The sequence below is a fragment of the Phalacrocorax aristotelis genome, chromosome 2, assembly GCF_949628215.1.
Source record: "Phalacrocorax aristotelis chromosome 2, bGulAri2.1, whole genome shotgun sequence".
NCBI lineage: Eukaryota > Metazoa > Chordata > Aves > Suliformes > Phalacrocoracidae > Phalacrocorax > Phalacrocorax aristotelis.
The window spans coordinates 90,670,508-90,691,856 of NC_134277.1; the positions used below are offsets into that span (position 1 = coordinate 90,670,508).

General features: G+C 45.4%; 1 protein-coding gene across 3 annotated transcripts; it reads right to left on the reverse strand.

Moving 5' to 3' along the window:
* Positions 1-680: 680 nt before the first annotated feature.
* UBE2QL1 (ubiquitin conjugating enzyme E2 QL1) lies at positions 681-18,657 on the reverse strand. Of its 3 annotated transcripts, XR_012659098.1 has the most exons (4): positions 16,991-18,657; positions 9,776-9,869; positions 9,446-9,652; positions 1,912-1,997 (listed from the first exon to the last, which is right to left on the reverse strand). XR_012659098.1 is itself a non-coding variant. In XM_075084324.1 (2 exons), the coding sequence occupies exons 1-2, from the start codon at positions 17,816-17,818 to the stop codon at positions 1,866-1,868; spliced, it is 960 nt and encodes a 319-aa protein (XP_074940425.1). In that variant the 5' UTR covers positions 17,819-18,657; the 3' UTR covers positions 681-1,865. The 3 variants fall into 3 exon arrangements, 1 of the variants encoding a protein (XP_074940425.1); XR_012659099.1 differs by lacking the exon at positions 9,776-9,869 and having other exon boundaries at positions 681-1,997; XM_075084324.1 differs by lacking the exons at positions 9,446-9,652; positions 9,776-9,869 and having other exon boundaries at positions 681-1,997.
* Between the last annotated feature and the right edge of the window lie 2,692 nt (positions 18,658-21,349).

A 21,349-nucleotide genomic window follows, 5' to 3' on the forward strand; every position in this document is an offset into this window, starting at 1 on the left:
TCCAAGTATAAAGCAGAGTGAGACAGACCACAGCAAGATCTGTGTAGATTTGTGGTATGAAGCACTTCCATTTATAACTGAGATAAGGCACACCAGGCGGGCACTACAAATGGTCAGAGGAGAAAGAGGCAGCTGGCGGAGATGAGGAAAAGTGCAAGAGATCAGCCATGTCTACAAAACTGACTACCTCTGACCTGCGTAACCATTTTGGTGAAGGCTTTGCTTATCTTTCTCCCTAACTGGCTGACAAACAGCTACACTGGCGAAGCATCCACAGATAATCTGAGCAGTGTTTTTGTACAAATTGCTGTGCTGCTTCTTCGCTTGCGTTTGAACTCCTCTGTCCTTCGTTACTCTTTTGTTCTTCTCCACTGTGTGTAGTTTTAAATCAAACTCCAAACCCCAAAACTCTCTGTATAGTGTCCACTGTTGCTGTAATACAAACAGAAACTGGTCAACCATTTTGATTTGATCTTGTGTTAGCCATAGAATGGAAAGCGCTTTCAAACGCATACCTTTTTCCCACCTCCAAATTAGTCACACAATCGATACTGTCATGCTTTCAATTAAAATATTGCCACCACAGATATATCTATAAGACACCTAGAAATTCACAGTAGAAAAACTCTTACTTTGAATACAAAAGTTGGCCAAAAAGATTGAATTCCTGAGGCAACAGAAACGATACTGGTGATTTTATTCAGCATGTGTCCAACACTATTTTCCATTCGGAATCCACAGTTTTTAATGCTTTTCTTATACCATTCTAAACATTACCTTCAGCTTTTATGGAGTCCCTTAGAAAGTTTTTTTCAATTTGTTTACCAGAAAACATAAATCTTAATGATTAAATAATAGGACATTTATATACATCAGTGGGTTTTCTCAGACACTGGGCTCTAAGTACATACAATGTCTATTGAGTGAAAATAAAAAAAAAATTCCAGTCATGCAAACCATCTAACAAACCATGTTCCATTTGCCTTGAAAATTTTTACTGGCATATAATTTTAAAATTAAGCAGATAATTTTTAAGGTCGCTTTGTCCATTTCCATTTGGGGTTTTTTTTGCCATTTGAAGAACTGACAGGCCACATGCTACTGCAGAAGGTACCGGCAGGGTAATAATGGTTCTGCTACCACCAACCACTCTGAGCCCTGGCGTGGATGTGTTTAAAAAAACCACCTAACCTTCGGCTAACTGCACTGGTTTATTTCTGAACAGCACATCACAATATCAGCATAGATAGCACATTGTAACTGGTTGGGTGATTCCACTTAATAATTTTTCAACACTAGGACCTTTCAGCATTTTAATTCTGATTTCATTTATGAATTAAAGGTCATATATAGAGCACAAATGAGGTCTAAATTTAGTCACAGCAGACCACAGTTCCACATAAAGACAAATCTTCAAGTTATGTTGACCTGCTAGGAGACAAAAGATAAACAGCACAGCAAACATGTACCTGCAATGCACTGCTTCCCTATTAAATATTAACTGTTTCATTTACATTTAAATGAACTGAGCAGTATTGGATAGACTTTCCAGTACTGCTGTTTGGTGCTGCTGTCATGGAAAGAAGCTGAAGACAATGTGGGCTGTATGGGGGCAAATGACGCAATCTCAGCATCCGCTCAAGTGACTTCATGATGACCATTCTCCAGTCTTGAAATATAATCCTACACAGCATTTTTTTTTCTCTCCCTCTGTAAACACATCTGTTCATAAATAACTTAGATGTCTCCTTGACATTCATGGCATGTAACTGAAGCTGAAGTAGAAAAGGATGGGCGGTGTACAGCACTGAGGAGATGTCACAGTACTTTTGTTCAGCATTTTTGTCAAGTGCAGGTTGCTAACATCAGCCATCAGAGACGGGCGGGGTCACCCACCCATATTTTTCATGGGTCTTCACCAAACTCTTAAATGTTGCTTCAGCTTCCTTTCGACTGAATGACTTTTTTGATTTGCCAGCTTTTCTGCAGATACGGCCCTGCACCAAACAAAAAAGAAAACCTTCATTAAACACGTGAACACGCAGCTGGAAACCACAGCTTAACTTTTCAATGCGTCAGGCCAAGAGGCATCCACTTACGGGTACCAGAAAGCAGAGTTCCCAAACTGGGGCAGACACCTACATTATTAGAAATGATTAAAAATGATATGCAGTAAAAAAAAAAAAAAAAAAAAAAAAAAAAAAAGAAAAAAAAGAAAGAAAGAGACATCTGCCAGGCTGTTTCTTCCCAGGGAGCCCCTCTGCTGGCACGCTGCCCTGCATGCAGCAACCATCGGCTGCTGCTGCGGCCGTGCCGCATCGCTCGCCTCCCTCTCTGCTGTGCAGGGACCCCTGCAAAGAAAAAGGGACCTCTACCATAAAGCATGTGGCATGTGGACCCTCACACCCACCCCGTACCGTCAGCGGTGCAGCCCTAAGCAGACAGGGACCACGAGGAGCACACCAAAAGGCCACAGAAACAACGCCTCGGCACCGCAGGGAGCTGCTTTCCACCGGCTCCTGGGGACAGGCAGGTTTTATGAGCATCCCCCGCGGTCCTCATCAGCCGCAACCTGCTGCAACCAGTGCCGAGGTACCAGCTCGGGGCTGGGGAGACGGAGAGAGGTTTCAAACCGATTTTGATGCCACACTCGTAACAGAGTCCGAGGTGTGAGTATCAGGGAGTCAACGACCCTGGAGAACCATCACAAACGCAGAGCGCTGCTGCGTGCTGCATCTCAAGGCCGCCCCTATCTCACCCCTCACACCCTGCTGCCAACGCAGAGCGTCACGAAAGATTACATCCACCCCACCAAACATGCTCCGTTCTCCTTCTACTCTGACCCGTGAGAAATGAATAGCTCTGGCATTTCTTAAAGGCAGAAGCACCTTAAAACCAACTTGCTTCCAACCTACATAAAAAATTCTGATTTCCTTATTACTCATCATAACAAGTTTGATAATAAATTAAAATATACACATTTGAACATACTGCATCTTTATTACTTTGCAATTAAATATTACCTCTAAATGCACGGCAGTATGTAATTTCAAATCCTTGTTTGGCAACAGGAACATTTACTCAGTTATTAATAGCTTACCTTATTTTTCACATTGGTCCATGTCAATTACCAACCGAGACACAAGAAATATAGCTGCAGATTTATTCCACTCTACAGCAATAATACCCTTTAAAGTATTTAAACCTATTAAACCTATTAGATTTGTCATAAAATAGAAGTTTATTAAAGTAACAAATCTAATAATTTTAATAACTGTTTGATAGACTGCACTGAAAGCCTTTTTTTGAATAAATGGTATTTGATGAGCAGATACCATATTACACTGTTACTATTATTAAGAACCAAGTTAGTATGTTCTCATTTTTTACACTCTTTTGCTCAAAATGATGCATCAGGCTGCATCTTTTTGCCTCCTGTATTTTACTGCCGATTTGGAATTTGAACTGAAAATTGTCATTTGTAATCGCATGCAACAGATAATATCGAGAAAATAATCAGGTATATGGAGGGAAAAAAAGGTGGGGGAAAAAAAGGGGAGAAAAGAAAACAAACTCTGTCCTCAGAGTATCAAAGTTGTTTTTACAGACTAAAATGAAAAAGCTTAGTCTGCAGTGTGGACAAATAATTTCATTCTAGAAAGCTGTCACAATATTGCACAGATACGCTTTTGTGGTGCAGCACTGCTCCTATTATAACAAAACTACGGACACATGAGATAAAAAAGCTGTTTCCTACTCCTGTTTTAATGTCATTTTTCTGTGCAGTTTGACTTCTCTTTCACAGCCTACTTTAACTAAAGATTAGGAACAGCCTCTAATTCCCACCTCGATTTATTCACAGCCAATTTATACCCATTTGGTTTTCACAAAAATAGCTATTTTACCTTTCGATGCTTTTCCTTGCCTTTCTCCCTAGTCACCATTTACAGACTAGCAATGTATTTCCTCTTTAAATACCCCTTGACAGACTGAACAGCAAGACACCTTTCCCATCCCCATACTAATTTAGCAATTAATATTTCCCAAATAAGGATGGTCTGAATGGCACGCAATTTAACCCCACTAATAAATTTTCCTAGAAAATGTTCCCTTTTAGCTGTGACAAAAGGAGTATTTAAATAAAATCGGGTAACATATTTTTAAAAATCGCATTAACTAATTATCTTACATATCCTGCAGGAATATTTTTGTTGTTACAGAACATGTTTTGTATTTTCTTCCTAATCTGAGCTTTTGCTGGAAGCATACTTAAAGAAACATAGGAAAAGATAAAGAAAAGTGCAAGAGATGATGATATCGGCACAGGAAATGCTGTCCTCAAAAATCTCACCGATGAAATACTTTTGAAAGTAAATATAAACTTACTCTACTACTTAATTTCTGGATTAGGTCTATTTGCCATCTCTTGCCTTATACATATTTTTTATCATTTAAGGCTTTGATACCTCTCTGAATTGTGTGCACAGCACCTAGCACAGCGTGATCCATGTCTTCCCTGGATTTATCAGAGTATTAATACCAGTCTGTACCTAGAAATAGGATCTTTACACTGAGAACAGCTGTCGCTCATGTTCAGCGTCAGCTACTTACTGCTTTCAAACAAGGAAAGTACGAATTCTTTGGTGATGCAATAGCACAGTGAATATCATCACATCATCGAAAATGTTACTGGAGCCACAGCAGACGAAATGAGCCTTGTTCCAAGAGTTTATTCTCATACTTCTTTGTTATCAATGTAACAGATCAATAAATCAACTCCTAAACACATTCTGGTACCATATGCAGGTTGTACATAAACTACATCATCAAAGACCAGCTAATTCTACCCCACTGTAGTCCATGTATTTCTATGTTTATACAGAAACTATGGGTGGCACGGTTAGCACTGTCTCTTATTAACCAATATCCTGCCAGGTGTTTATAATTTGGATAAAATTTAACCTCGTGGACTGAAAGTTTCCCTTTTTGGTGCCTCAAGTAAACCTGAGGTAAAAAGAAAGAAGGGTGGAATTTCAGTTGACACAGTTCAGATGCTTTTGAGTCTATACTTGGGTGGTATCTGCTGTCTTAATGATTTTTAGCTTTTTGCCATTCCCACAAAACTCTCCCCAAGTTCAACTAAAAAAAGACATTTTGGATGCAATTATACAAGAAAGTGTCAAACATTTTAACAGGCACCGTTACCAGCTCTGACTACAGTTTATGTTCAGACTGCTACTTAAACATGCAGTCATTTTAACTCTGGTCAGGAGACTCTGAGCTGCCGCATCCTGTAAATATGATAAATATGGTAAATACAGTATGTAAATACAGTGCTGGCCATAGCTCAATTGCACACAACTGCATTTCAACCAATCTCTAAACCACTCACGTCACTACTGCTATGGTAAAGAATACAGATCATTTGCACGGCCAGTGTTTTGATGTGTCCAGCACCAAATCAAGAAAAGATATCAAACCAGTATCTGAACAAGATCAAAACGTTCCACAAAAGATTAAAAACAACAGAGAAACCCCAAGAAAGCCTCTAATAAAGATATTAATGTCGACTTTAGCTCTGAGAAGTCACACCTGGAACTTATTTAAATACTTGCAACACTTTCAGATGCTCACAGAGTGCTTTTCATAAAGGGATAACTGAAAATCTAATTAAAATAAAGAGTTGGAGAGAATGTTTCAGATTTTGCCATCTGCTCTGACTTCATGTACTTAACAAGATATAATTTTAACAAGCTAGAAACATATGAAAGGTGAAAGTAATGCCACAGCATCCAACTGGTTTACACAGCCATGCTGAAATGCAGGGGGACATTTGCTGTGCTCAGCCTCCTCACTCGCTTGTGCTCCGATTACGCCTAGGTTGCGTGGCACGGTGAGCAATTGCACGCCGCTCATCTACGCTTTGCCCAGACTAATGAGTTTGAACAAACAGCTGATAAGAATCCAGTCTATAACCCTGTTAACTGCTAGGAGAAAGACCTCCTGGAGCAGAGTCTGCTGTGGGTAGCCTTCTCAGGACCCTGGCCATACCCAGGGACTGCTCCCTCCCGCCTTAGCCAGCAAAAGACCCGAGGTAAACCTCACATGTGATTTGGTACCCACATTCACAGACCTTTTCTACTTCTTAGTTATGCTGCAGTAGTCTCCACGTTTTTCCACAATCATGAACACATCAGCGTGTCCTCCACTTGAGAGCACTATGTGACACTGAAGCGTATCCTCAAACATATTCAACTCAACATCTAGTAGCTCTTTAAAGTCCTTCAGTATCATCATCAGCAATGTGCTCTATCTTTTCTTCCTCAACACCACCATGTCTCGAAGTGGTCCGAAGACAGAGTTAAGTCCTGTACAGAGAGACCAAATATGAAGCCTGAAGCTCTTTAGCCCTGTAATCCCACTACAACCATCTATCTCCCCACGTCTGGCCTCGGTGTCATGAAAAGCAGTCCTGACATTTCTTCTGTTATTTCCAGAATCAGGATGGCCTCAAAGGGATTCCTTTGGCAGCAATGGAGAGATTTATCTCTCTTGTCAAACCAACTATAGTAGCTCCCAGACCAAAATCCAACAGTTTTGGCATAGCACACTCTGTCAGGTGTGCTTCCATGTTGTATCACTTTTGGCACTACCCAGCCTTTCACAGGATCACACGATCACCAAAGTGCTGGCTGGAAGGGAGCTATGGAGGTCTCCAAGTCCAATCTTTGATACTTGGTGCTGAACTGCCAACACAGCTCAGCTGTGGCACTGCATAGCTAGGTCCTGAATCCTTCAAGGTTGTGCTCAGTCCTCTCCTGATGCAAGTCCCTGTGTTACTGGGTCCCAAAGTTTCAGAGATTTATTGTACACAGTCATCAGCCCTTACAGGACTGAAGTTATTCTGGAAACAGTGTAAGCCCCTGTGCTCCGCACCTCTGAGGTGCCACAGCACGTCCACACTGTTTTTCCTGGAGTGCTTAACAAAAAGTTGTATTCATTGCAAACAGCAGCAGCTAATAGACTCAGAAGCAGGCAAGCCTTCATGTTGTTAGCACTGGTCTTAATGCAACTCCTCAGCCCTGCATTCCTTTCATTAATCCTGGATATGCAAATAACTCAAGGTTGGTCTTCCAAGGGCAAATCATACCTGCCTTCTGCACGTGGGGCTGAATGTAGCCCATCATTTAAGCCAGCAGAAGGGTGTGTGGGTACAATTTCATTTTCTCTCTTCATCTCTTAAAAGATCTCTATAGAAGGCTCTAATTACCCAGTTCTAGGTAAATGTCAAGAGGTGGAAAACAGGCAAAGGTTTAGAGAGGTACACAAAAGACTATAGGAAGTCACTGTGCCACACACTGCATCTGAGGTGATCCCTCCAAGGACAGGAAGGAGATGCACAAGGATATGCCCATTTCCAAGTCTGTTGTCCCAGGCTTCTCCATGGATAATGCAAAAACTGTGGATTTCCTAAGAGCTGGAGCACACTATGAGTCTCCAGTGTGTAATGCATTCCACTAACGTGCCAGTGACTAATGGCTTGGGGTCTCAATTGTTCAAAACCGCATACTATGCAAACATACTCAAATCTCTTCCGATAAGTTACAGAGCAATACAGTGTTTAAGACTGAACCAGTCTTATTCTAGAATATTTAAACAAGTTTTCACAGAAAAGTATTTCCCTTGGCTTTAGAGAAGCATTCAAAAGTAGAGCAATGCTAAAGTAAGCTACTGTCATGCTCTCAGCGCAATAATTGCAATGTGTCACAACATCACTGTTAAGAGTGCAATATACACAGTCTCTCCTCCCAATTACAGTTTATAGTTTTTTTCTTCATGTACTGATGAGGCACAGTTAATCATGTCTCAAAAACTGCACACAATTTATATTGCAATATATATAATTATTAGCTATAGCTAAAACAAAGCAGTATAGAACATGATGCAGGCAAATACCATTCATGTTGCAGCATAAGTGAATTAAAAATAGGATGTTTCCCTGCAAATGTGTAATTTCTGAAGCAGTATTTCCATGCGTTTTTTTGGTCTCCTCTTTAAGAATAATCCATACAAAGAAGTGAAAACTCGGCAAGTTCCAGCTTTAAAGAATCCTAGAAATCGCTCCTGCTGGGAGTGTGACTGTTCTTTGTCCAGGAAAAAAGAAATCTGACTTCCAGCTGAGTAATTATTAACGCTCACTTGTCTGTGTGCAGCCTGGTGCAAGTAGCTCTTAATCAATACAAACACTTACAGCCCCAGTCCCTGTTTGACAGCTACAGAGCACTGCGCTGCTCTTCCTCACCTTTCCCTAACATCAGCGCAGAGTCAGCAGCATGATTTCAGTACGGAAAGAAACTCCCTGCATTTTACAGGTGGGACAAAATGTGTTGGCAAAAGAACAAGAAAATTTTGGCAGCCAACCACATTCTTGGAAGGTACCTCTAGCATCTTCAGGGCCAAAGGTGCCATCTTACAACATGGTGGGCTTCTGCCAAGAGATGGACCCTGTCCCCTGACATCAAATGGGTACCTGCTAGTCTAGATGACAAAGGGACGTTTTCTCTTTCAGTCTTCTGCTGAGCTCCCTGGACTACCTCTCTGTGGAATCACGTATCAGCAGAGTTACTGAGGGCAAGTCCAGGTGAAAAGGCTGGGAGTATGACAGCCTCTCTTTGCATTGGCCCACAGGTCCCCCACATCAGGAACCTGAAGTTACCCAAGTTAAACACAACCATGGGTGTAAACCCAAGCAAAGAAAAGCAAACCATCCTTTATGACACATTGTAAAGACAAAGGAGCTACAGCCCAGACAACAATGTCTATCTCCACATTTCCCAAAGTGTCTCTGTGCTAAAAAAACCCAGGAGTAAAAAGCACACTACCTCTGGCAACATTTAACCAAGTTAAGACCAAATTTGGTACGATCAGGGTCACAAGCCAATAAGCTTTTCCCCCTGCTATTTATACAAATGTGTCAATCTCTTGACTACAGTATGTTTCATACTGATGCACACGGACATGTACTCATAGAGAACCCCCTTCTGAGTGCTTTAAGTACATATCCTCAAATTATCATCTGCACTTGACAGGTGGGAAAGAGCAATATAGTGAAGTTATATGACTTGCCCATGACTGCACCTGAAGTCAGTGGCAAAACCTGGAAGCTAATCTCAGATTAACTCTCCTCAGCCTAAGTAACTGTAACTGTGAAATATCCTCCTCCCCCAATAATTACAGAACACTTCAATATTAGATATATTTTAATTGAAATAATCTTGCCCAATTTATAGAAAACTTGACATTTATAGAAATTCATAGCGAATTTGAAAAATTAGTAACATCAATTTCCTCTGCTTTGTGATGCTTTAGGCTTTTTTATGGGCACATATTATGGAAATAAGCTTCTTACTGCAGCTGGGGGTTTGTTACCATTTGTAACACCAACCTAGAAACAGGAGAAATATCTAGTCATCCCACAGCTCATAAAGCCTCCCTATGAGAAGCATCTGAGCTCCAGGCCATTTCATAACTCAGGCATATTCTTCCTTCCTCAGGTTCATTTTCACTCGTCTTTGAATGCAGATTTGGGATTGTGACTGACTTGTAACTCTGTCAAGGTGTCACTGCAGAAGTTCCAGGGGTGCTGGAGAGCCTGCGCAGAAGAGGATTAAGTCGATGAGGATCATTGATTTTAACAACACGCACAAAATCATGAAGCAGATACAAAGACATTTTCCAAGGGCAGACTCTGCACGTGAACGAGGCAGGCACGTACCTGCCACACGTGGCTGAGGACAAGCACGCTCGATGCACCGCTCCTCGGTTTGACTTTTAACTGAAACGGGGCAAATCAGACTGGCACCTTGATCCTGTTCGAGAAGAGGAATCACCTGAATGTCTTAAGTGTGGTGCCCACTTACCTGTTTCCTGCAGACCAATAGGGACTGCAAATTCATTTTCATCAAAGCACACCTATGCTTCTCCCCAGCTTATGCTCTTCCAATTCCCAGCACAGCAGTGGTTTCACTGCCGGCCAGATCAGGTAACAGTACCACGTCCTTCCCGTGCAGCTTGTCCTGCAACTTCCAGGATCTACTTGATTACTGCTGTTTCCAGCCAGAGTTAAAGACCAACACGGTGGAGTGCTGAGCACCCTCTAGAAACGACTCTGTGGAGTACGACTCAGACTGGCCCCAAGCCACACGCTTTTCAAAAACACGACGATATTCAACAGACACCTGGCATTCCATTTGCAAGCCAGACAACTGGATCCTGTGCACATTAGATGTAACATATGTTTTGAGCCATTCAGACAGCATAATCACTGCAGCCCCTGAAGTCCTCCCTGTTTAGCAGTGGAGTAATTGCACCTGGCAATCCTTCCATCCTCCCACCTCCCTTCACGTCTGATGTCAGCATTACCTTTTTTGACAGTGACAGGAGAAGATAACCTGTAAACTGGAATCTGCATGTGAAGGACTGAATACGTCAAGCAAAAGAAAAGATCTTCACTGACTCTCATCAGCCCAAAGGAGCTTACAATGGAAAAAGAAATACAACTAATATTATGTTACTTAACCAATGCCCCACTTTGTGAGAGCATGTCCAGGGACATGCTTCGGATCACACCTGGCAGTAAGACTCCCGCGATACAAGGACTAGAATTACTGTGGAGTTACAAATCTTTGATCTGGAAGTCTCCAGTCATGCATGGAAAACCCTGGGCGTCGTGTAGATGCTAGGAAATCTGCATATTTTCAAGGCTAGTCTGTATGAGAAAGAGTAAATCTTCCTCACAGTAGGAAGTGGGTTATTTAGGTTCCTTCTCCAGGAGTACACAATGTCGCCCCTTGGGACCAGGCTTTCTGCATTTGAAAAAATACAATTCTTCAATGAAGTATCTTACAAAACATCCAAATGCTACACAGTTCTCTCTACCTGAACATTTTCACTGAAGAAAATGAGGACTTCTTTTATAAGTTAGGGAAGAACCTTACTCTTTTGAGCAAATTCAATTTTCTTATGATCCAAAGCAGCAATTCTTTTAAATTCTTATTTAGGAGATCAGTCAAGTATCGCCAGGAAGAATTAGTTCTACCTGCCGTAACAGCATGTCTTAAAATAAGCAGTTTGTTTCAGTTTAATGATTTAGCTTATTTGATGACTATTGTAACATTAAGGATGATGGGTATTTTAAAATTTTCCTTTTTATGCTTTGAAGGGGTAAAATGGAAATTATGTTCTCTCTGCTTTTTAAAAGAATTAAAACAGCCTCCTACTTCAATGAGTTGGAATCCCTGTCTTCATTCCTCTCAGTAGAATATATTTGCATAATAATAGTGGATAGTCAGAACAGCAATATATCAGAGTACACATGAACAATGTTTTTTCCCAGCCCATTCATCAGTCCCAGCATCTCAACATAGCAAATATATATGCTCCACTTAAACTTCAGCTTGAAAATCCTAGGTTTCTCAATTGCAATAAAAGAGAAAATTTAGCAGGCCAATATATCTGATCTTCCTCTGTAGCTAAATTGTAACAATATTCTTTGTTACCTCTTTGGCCCAGCATTTATACCTTTTCACAGGGAACAAGCCCCATAATACATTCTTTGCCTCCTCTGTAATTTTTGTATATGCGGCGATGTCTTTTTCAACCATGGACCTAAAGCAACATTTCTTCCCTTGATAACTGGCATTATTTGCTCAGGCAACTAATCGAAAGCAAAAAGGAAGACTGTTTTATTTTTTCAGGCCATAATACAATACAATAGCTGCAAATAATTCAGAGACCACTGTGCTCTCTATACATTTTTGCAGCCTTTCAGATTAGCTGGTTTATTCATGGCTACAGTCCTCAAACCCAGCATCTGGAGTATGAAAACCCATGGATTTGCAATTAATTTCTGCTATACATATTTGAAAGACCTGGAGTCTGCTGACCTCCTGGACACCATGCAAGTCCCATCTGCTATCTGCTCACTCATACTTTTGTTTGAAAGGATGAAGAGGGAGCAATTTAGACTATGATTAACTGCTACCTTCTGTATCTGTTTTTCATAAAATAAGCCCATTTCTCCTGTTTCAATCTGGTAGACGTCAGCTGTTTTTCAAATGGAAAGTTAAATCAGTCCAGTGGCCATACAAGGCACATACCTCTTGAAGCAAACTAACAGGATTCCACTGAGGTATTTCTAATATTATAATATGAGGGATGAAAGTACTATATAGCAGTTACTTTTATTTGAATTCAGGAAATTTTCCTATAGCAAATGAAATCTTAATTAAAAATTATATTCTGTTTTTTTATTTAAATCATTAAACAGAAGCCTACCACAGCAAGAATACTCATAACTAGGGGTTCCCCGTTCCTGTTTTAGTATGTCCTGACAATATTTTTGTGCTCCTCCTATTCACTGGAAGAATAAGGGAGTATTTCCCTCAAAACAAAGAACTTTTTCCACGACACAATCTCGGTTACCTGAGAGATGCCTTTGGCTGGCAGCCCTGTCCCCAGCCTCCCCAGAGAGAATAAGGGACTTACAAAAAGGAGGACGAGGCTGCTACCAGTTAACACTACTGCAAGCTTAAGTCTAAAGTCCTCAAGGCATCAGGTGCAGCTGTGTGAGATGTTCTCAAAACAAAATAAAAAATTCCTGATGCATTATTTGGACAATAGCATACATAGCTCTGTCCTTTCTTAAACTTCCACCAAACCAGCACCAAATAATTCCTCTCCAGTGAGAAACATGTCTATTAGAGGACACAAAATCCTATCTCACTTTTGGACAAAGTCTGCTCCTTTTCATTTGGGACCATATCATCCACCATGTTTTCAAGCAAGAGACACAACTCCTCCCTGAAGCACGGGCCCTGGCCCCAGCCGTGCGCATTACTCAAGGAGAGACACGACGAACCTCCCGCTGTTTCATCACCCTCCTACAGTTCCTTCAGCTATTATTGTGACAATGGCACTGTTATCAGGAAGCGAAGAGATTTTTTTAATCTCTCAAATTATCACTAAACCATTTTAAAGGGTGCTGCTAAGAAGCAATAATGCTCAGCGGGCCACTTTGACAGCCTGGCTAGACAGACAGACACTGCAGGCTCTGCCTAGGCAGGTGTGTCAAACAGTTGCCTCCCGGACAACAAGCAACTGGTATTTAAATTAGTCAGCATCACCCCTGCCTCCTTGGCTGACACCCCAGCTCTGCGGCAGCTCACGGCTACCATTTTGCCGGTTCGGCAGCGCCAAGCCTTCACCCATGACGACGGGAGCCAGCGAGCAGCTGACTGTGCAGGAAGCAAGTACAAAGTCATCCCCTTAAAACCAAGGCTACAGTTGAATTAAGGACAACACCAAGTCTTTTAAAATACGATTCTGGATCCCAGACAGATAAACAGTCTTAGGCCTTTGATGTACTGAGAATTCCCCTCAAGATACTGACTAGAGCTGTGTGAATAATTGATTTTCTCAGCTGAATAGCTGAAGCAACCAACCAAACAAACCCCAACTTGTTTGTTAATTAATGTGTTTTTTCCCCTTGAAAACTCAGAGGGGGAAGCTAGTTTGGGGCTGTTGAATTGTTTCATTCAAGCAGAAATTGTCTCTCTTTCATTTTAAACATGTTTTTCCACACAAAAATATCTAAAAATGCAATAGTAGACTCATGATAAGAAGCAAGGGTATGCATCCCATAAGGTAGGGCTTCTCTCATGCAAGGTCACCTGAGGTGTTAGGCTCCTGCTTGGTGGAATCTGGAGAAACAGCCACCCCACTTTAAAATCCAGCCCCTGGGAGACATACTCAGGTTGGAACACCTGGACCCAGGTTTCCCCACATACAAGGGCAATCCTGAAATGTAACAGAAAAGTGCTACCTCTTAATTTCTGTGTTGCACACTTACACCTCCTTATAGACATAACTCCTGAGCAGAACGTTTCACCTCTGGGATTGGGATGTCAGAATGACTTCTCTCAATTTTTCTCTTCATTCTGCTAAAAGGTCTGTGAAATCCATTTTAAAAAATCTGAATTTGTCAAGAATCTTGACTGCCCAAAAATGTATTTTCAGTGTTAGTTTTGTGTGCTTTTTGATCGCTTTGCCAAAAAGAAGGTTATATATGTTCGTAGGTTACTATCAGCTCTGACAAAACAACAGACCAAGAAGTGCTGCATTTCTCTCCAAAGAGCCGTCAGAGAACAGCAGCGTTACAGTCAGCTCAGCAAAACGGGACTGACGAGAAACGTCGAATTAAATCAGCCACCTCGGTTTTATCGCGCAAGTTGCCAAAAGGAGGAACATACGCTGGCGGGAAGTTCAGTCCCGCCTACTCACACTGGCACATGCAAGGCGCGCTTTCGGATGCGTCACAGGCCAGAGTGTTCACAATGATTACATGCTACATCATGGCGCCGCAAACCGGCGACGTTTCTCTGGAAGGCCCCATTTACCCACTGGTGCCAGCAGTGCCAGATCTCACGCTCGGCTTCATGGCTGCCGCCATTTGCTCATGTGGGGTCATTTTGAGGCGGTGGAGAACAGACCTTGCCCTTCCAGCCTTTCTGATTAACACCAAGGGTGCTGAATATTTCACACTATTGCAGGGTGTGGCCTGCTTACAGGAATTACATGGTTAACCTGGTGTAAGCCATCGCTATTTGTTCAGCACGGCTCGTTGCAGGCACCAAGACTACCCACAGCATGGCAAGAGTTACCCAAAACCAGCCCCGCAGCTCTGGGAAACACAGTGCCTCGGCTCTCAACATTTTGGCGGCTCTATTTAAATTAAAAAAATAAATAAATGGTCAAAAGTAGATTACCTGTGAAATGAAAAATGAAGCGGGGATAGGGGAGCGCCTGTCATATTTTGAGCCCTATTATGCAATGGAGTGGAGATTACATAACGAGGGGAGTGCGATTAGAGAAACGTGGCTCCCACGACGCAGGGCCCGGAGGTGATGATGGGCTGGCAACCCATCACGGACGGCACCTCTGTAACCCAGAAATTAAATTTATTGTCAGTATTACCTATTAACATTTCTGCCTGGAAAACATGTTCCGAGACTTTGAATTGTGCATGTTACACCTATTTAATTACTAAGTTACTTGTAGCAAATCATTTTGGCCTTTTATTTTGTCTCACATGCATCATCTTTTTTTATAATTAACTTTGTAAACTTCTGGCATATTGCTATTGAAACTCTTGCACTTTAAATGTGCTTATTAATGATGCACACATAAACATCCTCTGTTATAAGAAATTACTACTACTTCCTGGAAACCTCTTAAGTGGTTTAGGGAAGAAAATTATCAGATTATATAGCTTAGTATTTATTACTAATAAAACAATTTAGCACTTTTCCTCACTGAGCCATTTTACGATCCCAGTAAACCTTAATTTAACCAGTTTGCATTCAACATTCAATACTGCAGGAAGATGCTGAACTGTTAAAAAAATTGAGAGTTTAGCATTGTCCTTCTAAATCCTTGTTTAAAATAATGAGAAATATGATAACTGTGAAAAGAAATGGGTTAACAAATAGTGGTATGCAGTAAGAGTAGCTACACAACTTCAACATACCCCAGCCTCAACGTAAATTAAGGCTCCCTTTTTTTCTGGTAGACGTTTTTTATATCCCAAGGTGACCTAGGAAACCTGACCTCTTCAAATGAAGTGCAGAGAAAATTACTATCTGGTTAAAAAACAGGAGGAGTAGGCCCAAATCAAACCGGAAAAAAGGAGGAAAAGCCACTTACAAAAGAGTCTGTTAAATCATAAAATTATTTTTCTCTTCTAAGAGAAACCAAGCCTTTACTTCTGCTCATGCAAACAGTTCCACAGAGACAAACAGGAGTAACCCTCGTTTTTAAGCAAATGAAAAATACGTTAGCATTTACTCTTTCCCCCTCTCCTTGCCAAGATATGAATTTAAGACGTTACTTAACATCATTTACTGACAGACGTGGAGCTGTGCGTGTCCCCTGGCTTCAAGGGCATTCCTGAAGTGAACAGGAAAATCACCCTGCCAGAGCCATGTGTATACTGCCCACTACGACAACCATAAAGAAGGACTGGCTATAGGTTTCAGCAGCAATATGTACCCATTTATCAAAAACGTCTTACAAAATACTGATCTTCTAAGCACATTGCGGGGGGGGGGGGGGGGGGGGAGCATAAAATGCACTGATTTGGCTCAGATGAGATCCTCTGCCGGGGGAACAAGGCACCTCCTCTGGAGAGCAGAGCTGGCAGGAGCCATCTAGCTGCCGTAACTGCAGTACATACCCGAAATTACTTGTTCCTTTCAGGCAGGGATCCTGCAACTTTGCCAGCAGCTCAGGTAGCAATTCCAGATGTGACCCCACGCCACACCTCTGCCCTGTGCCAAGCCCGAAAGCTGGAAGCACAGGGGTTGCCTTTTCTCCCCCGAGGGATGCTACGCAGGACAGCACCAGACAAAGACCTGGGGGCAGCAGCTCCAGCGTCGCGCCCTATGCCGGCGGCAGCACTTCACGCTGGAGACCAGAATGTATGGCCGACTAACTGGTGAAGGGCAGGAGGCAGAGGCCTCGAATCCCAAACCCCAGTGGGGCGCAAAGAGCCCCTTTTGCTTTGGGGCACGGGAGGTGCCCCTTGGGGGCAGCAGGCATGACATCTTGGTGCCACATGCGGCAGGCCCACACACAGGGACAAAAGTCACGCAGGAGGGCACGCTGGATGCATCAGCCCCTTGCCCCTCCAAGGTGCCCTGTACCTCCGCTGCACCTGCCCAACGAAGGGGCCCCAGAGCAGAACACGCGTGTCCCTGTCTCCTTCCCACCAGTGACGCCAGGTCCTTTTGGGAGACCTGTCACCCAGGCCAGGCCAAGGTCAGCAGCAGGCGGGGCATGACCCGCCACCCTTTGGGGTTCCCATTCAAACGCGGGCGCGGACACACACCTCCCCACCACACGCAGGCAGAGCGAGAGCCCACCGAGCCCCTACCTGTCCCTTGACCAAGCTGGCGGCAAACTGCCTCATGACAGCCTCGACGGTGTAGGCGCTGGACCAGCCGCGGGGGGTGAGCAGCTCCATGCAGATGGCTCCGCCGTCGAGGACGTAGCCGTTCTCCAGGCGGGGGCTGAGCACCCTCATGAAGGGCGGCGAGAAGGGGAAGTTGTCGGGGAAGGTGAGGTTGAGCAGGATGTACTCCGTGTTGGTCTCCTTCATGTCCTGCCACAGCACCGAGTCCTTGTCCACCTGGTGCAGCTTCACGTTCCAGTCGAAGAGGCTCTCGTCCACCAGCTCCACCGAGATGAAGCGGTCGCTGAGCCGCGCGATGTCCTGCAGCTCCTTCATCAGCCGCCGGGTCCGCACCTGCGTGCAGTGCTGCTGCCGGCCCGCGGGCGCCAGCGGCCCCGACCCCGACGGCAGCGGCACCAGCGGCGCCGGCGCCGGCCCCGACCCGCACCCGGGGCCGGGGCCGGGTCGCTGCGCCCCCTCCTTACCGGCGCCGGGCTCCCTGGCCGCTTCCCGCGGCTTCTCCCTGCCGCCGCCCGGGCGCGGCTGCGGGGGCTGCTTGGCGAGCTCCGCCGCCTTCTTGTTCTTGTGGCCCCCGGGGCTGCTCTCGCTGCTGCTGCTGCTGCTGCTGCCGCCGCCGCCGCCGCCCCCGGGGGGGCCCTGCGGCTTGTTGCTGCTGTTCTTCTGGTTGCCCCTGCCCCTGAGCGAGGAGCCCTGCTGGCTGCTGCGGTGGTGGTGGTGGTGGTGCTTGGGGTCCTCCGTGTCCCGGTTGTGCAGCCGGATCAGCCCGATTTTCCGCAGCAGAGTGGCCATGTTGTGCGCGGCTCTGCTCTCCCTCTCGCCTTTACGGGTTGGTGGTGGCGGTGGGGGGTTATTATTAATTTAAAGCCCGGCTCGGCGGATTTGCCGTTCGGGGGCAAGGGGGGCGGCGCTGGGGGGGCGGCCAGGCCCCTCTCCCGCCGGTCTGGGCGCACGGGCAGAGAGAGAGAGAAAGAGAAAGGCGGCGGCGGCGCTGCCGCCGCGGGGGGGGTGCGCGGCCGCCGGCCGCCGCTCAAACGCCTCCCCTCGCTAGGGCTGCTGCGGGCGGCATTGCAGCACCGGGGCTGCTCCCGGGGACATCACGGCCCCGCTGCCGCGATCCCCTGAAAAGGGGGGGGGGGGGGGGAAGAGGGAGGGGGGAGGAAGGAGGAAAAAAAAAGAAGAGTAACCACCCGCAAGGGAGAGCCCCCCCTCCCCCCGGGCACAGCGGGCGAACTCGCCTGCGCCGCAAATGGCTTCCCCCGGCGCCCGCGGCTCGCAGCCGGCCGAGCCAATCCCCGGCGGCTCACCGGCGGGACGGTCTCCGCGCCGGGCCGGGCGCCTCCCCCCGAGCGGGGGGCAGAGGCCGGCGGCGGCAGCCCCGGCTCTTGCAGCGGCGCCGCCGCCCCCTCCGGTCCTTTGTTGGGCGCCGGCGGCGAGGGTTGGGGGGGGTGGGGGGAGAGAGAGGGGCCGGTCGGGGCACCCCGCACTGCCTCCGCGTCCGGCGGCACCGCCGCTGCGGGCCTCGGCGGGGGCCCCTCCGCTCCGCTCCGCCCCGCCCCGCTCCCCTCCGCTCAGCGCTGCGGCAGCGCGGCCGCGGCCCGGCCGGGCGGGCGGGCCGGGGGCGGCGACGGCGGCGGGCTGGGGCGCGGGTGGGTGGGCAGCGCCCCGGGAGGCACCCACGGGCGCGTGGGTGGGTGTTGCACGCGTGCGTGTGCGTGTGCGCGCGCGTCATCGCTCACACGGCTACAAAATCATATACCCTCATATGTGGACTTCAGTGCACGTGCAGGCACATGTATATAGCACATATATAATGCAGATACATAAGAACTGTACGGTCATGTGTAAGGACATAACTGCATTTAAATGCATCTGCATGCAGGTATTTACTGTGCATACTTCTACGCACCCAAACTCATATAACCGCATATCTAAAGCATATACCTATAAAAATCAATATGTAAACATGGCTGGAAAATAGATATAAATGCATACGCATGTATATATTTGCACGCGTGTGCATTTCCAAGGTTTTTGTGGTGGGAATGATCTGACAACCTTCTGTTTCTTCAGCACAGCGGATACACGTATCCCATCCTTCTTGCACCTGCTGACCTCCAGACCGGGTGGGTCCATCCTCTGGGACACCTGTGTAGCACAGGAAAAAAAAAGCTGATTCTGAAAATTTCTGTCCCCACAGACCTCTTTAGCTTCAGAGACTGGAAAAGAAAAAAAATGCAATAAATGCTTTGAACTGGGGAGCAGTGAGGGAAAGGCCCAAAGCGCGGTTCTGTCTGTTGTGCAGAGCATGTGAAGCAATGACCGGCGTGTGCATGCAGCAGCGTTATATTCCATAACATCTTTCCCAAGCAAACACCCCTGTTGCCAGGAATGGACCAAAACACTGCCTTTGGTGGTTATGAAGAGTGGCCTACACTGGAAAAGGACTGCTGCGCTTCTGTAAAGATCTCCAGAGAAAACCAGTCAAGTATCTTGAAAGCTATCTGCAAGGCACATTATGTTTTCATCAAAAACTGGCTGACTCGCTTCCAAAAAAACGTTGGGGTCAGTTCATTCTTGAGCTTTTTTTCCCTCCTCCCTGTTAGTTAAGCCACTTAGTTTTACCAACAGGTCTTTATTCAGCAGGTGACCATTCACCAGTTTCCTCAACTAGATGATAACATGAAATGTAGTCTCTTTGCCAGGCTTTACAAATGGACCCAAATGATAGATCAGTCTGATCTACTATGGATTAAAAAGCTTGCTGTTCTTGAAATCAAGATCCTTCAAGTAGAATTATATTTGTTTTTTAAACATGGCGTTATTGAAGGCTCAAAATCATCTTAGTAAAATTGTAGAGAAGGTTGTTCATAATTTCATTTATTTTCTCAGTTTGTGCAATGCACACAAAGCACAGAAATACGAATTTATTTATTTTAAAACCTTACCTAATAATGTGGCAAGAAAATTTATTCTACAGAATCTGTATTTGAGGAGAACACAAAAAGTGTAAACTGGATTATGGGCCACATGGCATAAATGAGGAGGAGGAGGAGGCACAGCAGGACTCCATGGACCCAGCAGGGCTGGGCTGCTGTTGGCTGCACCATGACAACTTTGGGAATGGTGGGGTGGTGGCACCATTCTTCAGCTCCTTCGGAGGAGCAGTGGGTGGGTGAGTTGGAGGTGGAGGCCCCTTCCTTTTGGTCCTAGAAGGCTCTGTAGAGAAAGGTCAGGAGATACTGGCAGAGCTGACCCATGCGTGATACCTGGTGCATCTCTCCTTAGCCTGCTTTGAACAGAAAGATGAAGGCCTGCGAGCTAACTGTAAATTATGGCCCAGGAAGCACAGATGTCACAATGCTGTCTTTCTTTGCTCCTGCCCTCCATGCTATTGACCTGCCCAGTCCAGAAGCCTGTCCATGTGATATCCCATGGGGTCGCTTTGATCCTTCCTTATGTACAGATACCTGGGGTCTGTTGCAGGAGGCATTTGCTAAATTTCCTACCCTGAGAAGATCTGCATGTGAAATACTGTTGACAGAGTGTTTCCCAGGAGGTCAGAAGTCCTGGGGAACGTGACGTGGGTGGACTGAAACATCTGGGAATGTTCAGTCCCTCTCATGTTCCTCTCCTACCTTCCTTCTCTCTATAGCCCACCCTGCCTGAGCAAATGAGGAACCTCTGGTTTATAGGATATTGGAAAGTGCATCCATGCGTTCCCTTAATAACCTTCTGGAGTGCCAGACATGCTGCCCATCCTGACCTATTGATCGCCCATCCATGAAGCTGGGAAACTTCTGGAGTGCAGGCAAATTGTGTGCAGACATTTTGTGGTATGTGATGCTTCCTGGTAACAAGTAACCTGAGCTTTGATGGGCAAATGGCTCGAGCAGGACTTGCAGGGGACGAAGCTAAGGCACAGAAGGAAATTTCTGGTCCTCTTGTTAGCAGATAGAGCAGGGCACAGAGAAATGCGATGGGACAGGTCAGGAGGCTGCTCCTGCTCTGGTGCAAAAGCTTGAAGTCACGGAAACTTCACCTGCAGCTTCAGTCCTGGCAGGCGGTCACGCAGAACAAGGCATTCAGCGGTTGTCCCTGGTTGAATATCTAGCACAAGACGGGATGGTGGGTCACATATGCTGAACTGAACCAGGATGTCAGTTAGCAACTCGAGCCTTTGTGTTGGCTGCATTAATGTTTTAAACTGCAAGGTCTCTGCATGGTATTCCTGTGGCAGTTGGCAGCAGGAGCTGCTATCATAAATTTAACATGAGGAAAGTTATTTGCCTGTCTCATATAACTGGTGAGGTATCTACCCAG

What these genes read in the sequence shown, in the direction of transcription:
- UBE2QL1 (XM_075084324.1), bottom strand. Translation starts at nt 17,818, where the DNA reads ATGGCCACTCTGCTGCGGAAAATCGGGCTGATCCGGCTGCACAACCGG. An exon ending in CCAGCTTGGTCAAGGGACAG is followed by an intron (nt 1,998 to 16,990) that starts GTAGGGGCTCGG and finishes TGTTTGGTGCAG; the next exon opens with GGCCGTATCTGCAGAAAAGC.